This window comes from Asparagus officinalis, chromosome 7, assembly GCF_001876935.1.
Source record: "Asparagus officinalis chromosome 7, Aspof.V1, whole genome shotgun sequence".
Lineage (NCBI taxonomy): Eukaryota > Viridiplantae > Streptophyta > Magnoliopsida > Asparagales > Asparagaceae > Asparagus > Asparagus officinalis.
In genome coordinates, this window is record NC_033800.1 from 142,444,745 (window position 1) to 142,450,360 (window position 5,616).

Below are 5,616 nucleotides of genomic sequence, written 5' to 3' on the forward strand. Positions count from 1 at the left end.
CTTGAGGCAATGTTTCCTGGATGTACCGAAACGCGAACTCGTGCCTCCTCCCTTGACATGAATTTCTTTAACCAAGTTTTCCTTTGTTATAAAAAAATTAAACCATCAACTAATAAAATGATGCATAAATCTATTAGAATATTTCGTTATTAAATATATATATATATATATATATATATATGAACAGCTGAGAGAATCCGGTCCCCAAAACGTCACACACGGAGATTGAAATTGTTAGCAAAGTTGCTAACCCACTATCAAAAATCCTGCTCTCATAACAACAAGAACAAACCGCAAGAATGTAGCATCTAGTTCTTCTAAAGGATCCAATTCTCCGATCCCCCTAAAATCCTTATTCTCATCTATCTCTTGCAAGTACGAACACAAGCTCACAATTATTTGCATAAACTAGTTATTCCGTCAAATTAAGACCATAACCTTAGTGACAATTATCTCCCTTTATTCAGAGAAATAGACTCGAGAATAAAGAGCTCCTTCCAAAGCTTTTGAGTAAGAGAGACGCAAGGAGAACCGTCTTCATCCTTAACTGTCCCTTTAATCTTATTCCCTTGTGAAGATACAAGAAAATAGAAATTAGAAAGACATAAAAGAGTTATCATTATTTTTTTGCTCATACACCCCTCTAAAATCTGCATTTTGCTAACTTACACTACATCCTCATTTATCGAAGCTTTCTACCCCTATCATTTAAGATCGTTATCATTGATAGTTGATACGGGTTAAGTAACAAAAATACGGATTTGGAGGATAAAGTCGGACGCATATATATTTTTGGGAAGAGACATAGCATTTTTCTTTCTTTTTTTTTTATTTCATCCATTCTCGGTCTTAAATTTAATGGTGTCATGTGAGAGCAATCTTTTAACTCAACGTAAAAAAGAAGAAAAAACGTAAAGATAAATTAGTAAATATTCCCAAAAAAAATTTAGTACATATTCAGATTTGGGGTGCATTTGCAATAATGTAGATTTCGTGGGTATATTTGTAATAAATCGTTTAGAAAAATAATCAGGTGTAGTCAGAACGCCAACCCGAGTTTGTTTCGAACAACCAATCGCGAGTACTGGGTCCCACTTTTGAAAACAAAATTAATTAGTATTAAAAAAATTCTCATAATAATTAGCTCAATTTTGTTATTAGAATTAATAAATATTAATAAAAAAATTAGACAAAAGGAGAGGATAAAAGGAAGCGGGAGGGCAGAACCTCAGAGCTCGGCAAGAGAAAGAGAGTAGTAGTGAAGATGTGGGGTCATTTTAGGAAGAAAAGAGAGGAAATAGTTATATTTTTTTAATTCCCAATAAGGTCATGCTCTGCTTCATCACCAAGTGCTGTTCTTTGTTGGTTTTTTGCCCCTCTTCCCATTTTGCCCCTTCTTTCTTTGAGATCTCCCATTAATAGATCCTTTCTTCTCTCGTAATCAAATGGAAAGTGCTCGCTAGATTTCCTCAATCTATCGATGGGAAGTTTGGGAGTTCTATTTCGGGTAATTTCCTTCTAATTTTCCCCTAATTTTTTTTGGGTATTTTGGTAAGTTTCTGATTGTTCGTCCAGGCCTTCATGAGATCGATCTGATTCGATCGAGAGATACCTTTTCTTACTGTTCAGATCGATGATTCACCGATTTTGATTCATGGATATCTTCAGAAACCCTAAAAGATTCAATTTTTGTGGGGTTTACTTGCTTTTCTAATCTCTATGGCCCCCAAAATCCCTCCTTCCTAATTTGGGTAAGATTAATTTTATCTGCCTGAACTAATTTCACACTTGAAATTGACCTTTTGTTCTATTTCGGATTCCGTATTTTGTCATTGGGAGGGTGAAGAGTGGTTGTCATTAGTAAAAGTTAAGATTTTGTTTCAATTTTGAGTTCAAAGATAATGTTGGAAGGTAATTCTTGCTTGGTTTCAAGAACTTTGCCAAGTGGTTGCGAGCAAGAATTGAAGTGGGTTTACATGACTCTCGAACTCCTTAACAATAACAAACACAAAGAAGAACTTGAAGAAATAAACAGGAACAAGAAAAAGAAAGGAATGATGGAATGCCAGTCTTCATCAAGTGAAGGCTCCTCATCTTATGGTCTCATTAACCCGATTGGTCGGGATATATCCATTAATTGCCTCCTCCGATGCTCTCGCTCTGATTATGGAGCTCTTGCATCCCTCAATCGTAGCTTTCGATCCTTAATTCGAGAGGGAGAGCTCTATCGGCTGCGTCGTCAGCAGGGAATCGCCGAGCACTGGGTTTACTTCTCTTGCAATGTTCTTGAATGGGAAGCATATGATCCTTATGGCAGTCGGTGGATCACTCTCCCTCGAATGCCCTCTGATGACTGCTTCATGTGTTCAGATAAAGAATCACTAGCTGTTGGCACTGAGCTTCTTGTCTTTGGAAAAGTTGTTCTTTCACACATTGTTCTTAAATATAGCATATTGACTAATTCATGGTCTCCTGGTGTTGGAATGACTTCACCAAGATGCCTCTTTGGCTCTGCAAGCTTAGGAGAGAAGGCTATAATTGCAGGAGGAACCGACGCTTTTGGTAATATATTGAGCTCGGCAGAGCTCTATAACTGTGAACTGCAATCTTGGTTCACTCTTCCAAGCATGAATACACCGAGAAAAATGTGTTCGGGTGTTTTTATGGACAACAAGTTCTATGTTATAGGAGGGATGGCGAGCAACACCAAGGTGTTAACTTGTGGAGAAGAGTATGATTTGGAGAGAGGGGTTTGGAGAGTGATCCCCAAAATGTCTTTGGGGCTCAACGGAGCGAGTGGTGCTCCTCCGCTCGTTGCGGTGGTCAAGAACGAACTCTATGCAGCGGATTATGGAGAGAAAGTAGTTAAGAAATATGATAAAAGGAATACCTCTTGGGTGACTCTTGGGGGATTGCCAGAGAGATCTGTGTCGGTTAATGGATGGGGATTGGCTTTTCGAGCTTGTGGAGAGAGGCTAATTGTCATTGGAGGACCAAGGGGATTAGGGGGAGGGATGATTGAGCTCAACTCGTGGATTCCGGATGAGGGGCCTCCTCAATGGGAGATGATTGCGAGCAAACATTCAGGGAGCTTTGTTTATAATTGTGCTGTTATGGGATGCTGATCAGAAAGATTTGTCAATGTTTGGGGTCTTGATTCTTCATGATCGGTAATTTCTTCCTTTTCTTTGCTTTTTCTTTTTTTCCATATTAAGATTGGTCTCAATATTCAATAGAATGGTCTCATCTATGTAACTCTTCACTTATTTTTTTATCCACGTCCATTTCTTGTTTCGATCATGCTCGTTTAGTTTGCATGTGGAAGGTTCGGTATCCGTGAACGAAGTTTTTAGAGATATATGTTCATGCAAGCATGACAGATTAATAATCTGATGTAGTTGTTTTTTTATTTTTTTTATTTTAATTTTTTTTTGGTCCGGGCTTAGCATTGTTGGGTCATTGATAAAGATTTTTATCCTTTGTTGGTTCATGATTTTGACCTATGTTTATGAGGAATAAATGGATAGAGAGTTTTACTTGTTATCAGTTGTAATTGTGCTTTTTTACGTTAGCTTTATTTTAATGAATATCCTATTCTGTTATGTTGTATATCTCTTTATGTTTGGGTAGTGATAATATCAATCTTGTGTAAATTGTGTAGCCTGTTTGTTTTTGGAGTGGTCAGTTTTATATGATGTCATATCTATTAAATTAAATTCATAGCAAGTGCATGTAAAGAACTGATTTTTTTAACATCATTATTTTCTTCTATGGCAGAGAGAGGATTAAGATACTTTCAATTGCAAACTTAAACTGGCAAAAAGCTCAGATTTGGCCATTTGGGGTACAATAGGGGGTGAACGTAGATGAACAGCATATAGGTTGTTAAAGAGTTTGTACTGTGGTTGTCTTTTAAATCAAACTTTATCAAATTTGCAACAAGTAATTATATCATTAAAATTTAAACCCAGTATATATAACTTCCTTTATTCAAATTACTATGTAAAAAAAGCTCAGGCATGGAAAAGGTTTAGCTTTCTTTTCTGATTCAAAGATACAGGAAAAGTGAAAGGAGTTCCAAGTAGAAACAGCTTCAGCACTAAAAATTGCTTCCCCCCCATCATTTAAGGTACAATTAAAACCAATGAGGTGTTTGCTGCCTTTAATGAAATAAGTAAAGAGCAGAAGCAATTTGGTTATTAACTTGTGCATGTAATTCCCAGACCTAACTACCCAATATGACTTTAAATAAAATACAATCTTCTTTACTCGAGTCACCTAAGTTCACAGTGCTTGTGTATTGAATTGATCTCTAGTGCTTTGATCAGTTACATGGCCAATCTTACCTCATCATCATCATCGTTCACGCTATTTTTCTTCAAAATGGAATTAGATACAGATCAAAGCAAATCCAGGGGAACAAGAATTGGTTGAAGTATAGGTAAATTCATTAGTGTCTATTCTTTTGTTGTCAACTCCCTTAATATCAGAACCTAATGTAATATATTTTCTACATAGGGGTTTCCTGTTAAATGTGGCTAGACTGGGGCAAATTGTAGCCTGAGTAGTGGAGTTGATATTTATCCAAAGTGGAAGAAAATTTCAAGAGTTTCTTCTAAACTTTAAGGTGAAAGATAACGATATTTGCCACCGACAATCGCCTTTGTCTCTCAGATCCCTTATTTAGGAATAGTTGCTTCCGGAGATAAATATTGAAACTAGTTGAGAAAAGTGTGGTGTCTCTTATATCATGTGCTAGTAAATTTTTTTTACCCTGCCATTCTCAAGCTCATGTTAATATTTTACTTTTACATCATAAGCTTACACGCATCAGGATATGTACTACCTTTTTGTGATATGTGCCTTGAATCTGTAGATTATTTGTGCCTTGTGATCTACTTCTTTCGCAAGAATTAAACATAGCTCATAGCGTCGCATTGTATCACGATCATTTTTTGTGCATCAATTTAGCTGAGTTTATAATTGAAAGAACTTTACTGGCTTCCAGTTGCTTATGTCGATAGGTAGGCCAATTTATCATTATGTTCAAGTATGAGGTGGGAAATGAGATGTTTTCGTGATCATTTAGCTTCTGCTATATAGTTGGTAAGGGTAAACTTGATGTACATATTGACCCTTATATGATTTCAAAATGGAGATATGTAGCATAGGAAGTGATGCATTTGTTTGCTTTATTCCATATCGCTTTTGTTTTTATGAGTATATTGTTGAAGTTGTTGACATTAATTATCAGTTAGTAACGAGGATTAGATAGAATGTGTAATGTTCGTTCTTATTGACATGTTGAAGTGATTGTTGAACATGGATATGTATAAAAAAAAGCCTGTTACTCTTGAAATATACTAATTTAACCAAAGGAAGGGTTTTAGTGGTCTTAGTGTTTCTTGCTGGTGAAGCAAACCTACTGTTGATGAATCATTTAAGTTTCCACAATGTTACATTAATTTCAGTAGCTAATGTTGCAATAAAAGTTAAATTCATTCTATTTAGTCAGGAAGTAGTATTTCGTTAAGATGATGGAATAGGATAAGACGAGGCGTGGAATAGGGGTTAATGCAGTGATGTTTGCATGTAATTGCTTGGTGATGGCTTTCT

General features: G+C 36.1%; 1 protein-coding gene across 1 annotated transcript; it reads left to right on the forward strand.

Moving 5' to 3' along the window:
• On the forward strand, positions 1,252-3,546 carry LOC109849516 (F-box/kelch-repeat protein SKIP11-like). Its single transcript, XM_020419364.1, has one exon. The coding sequence runs from the start codon at positions 1,902-1,904 to the stop codon at positions 3,123-3,125; it is 1,224 nt and encodes a 407-aa protein (XP_020274953.1). The 5' UTR covers positions 1,252-1,901; the 3' UTR covers positions 3,126-3,546.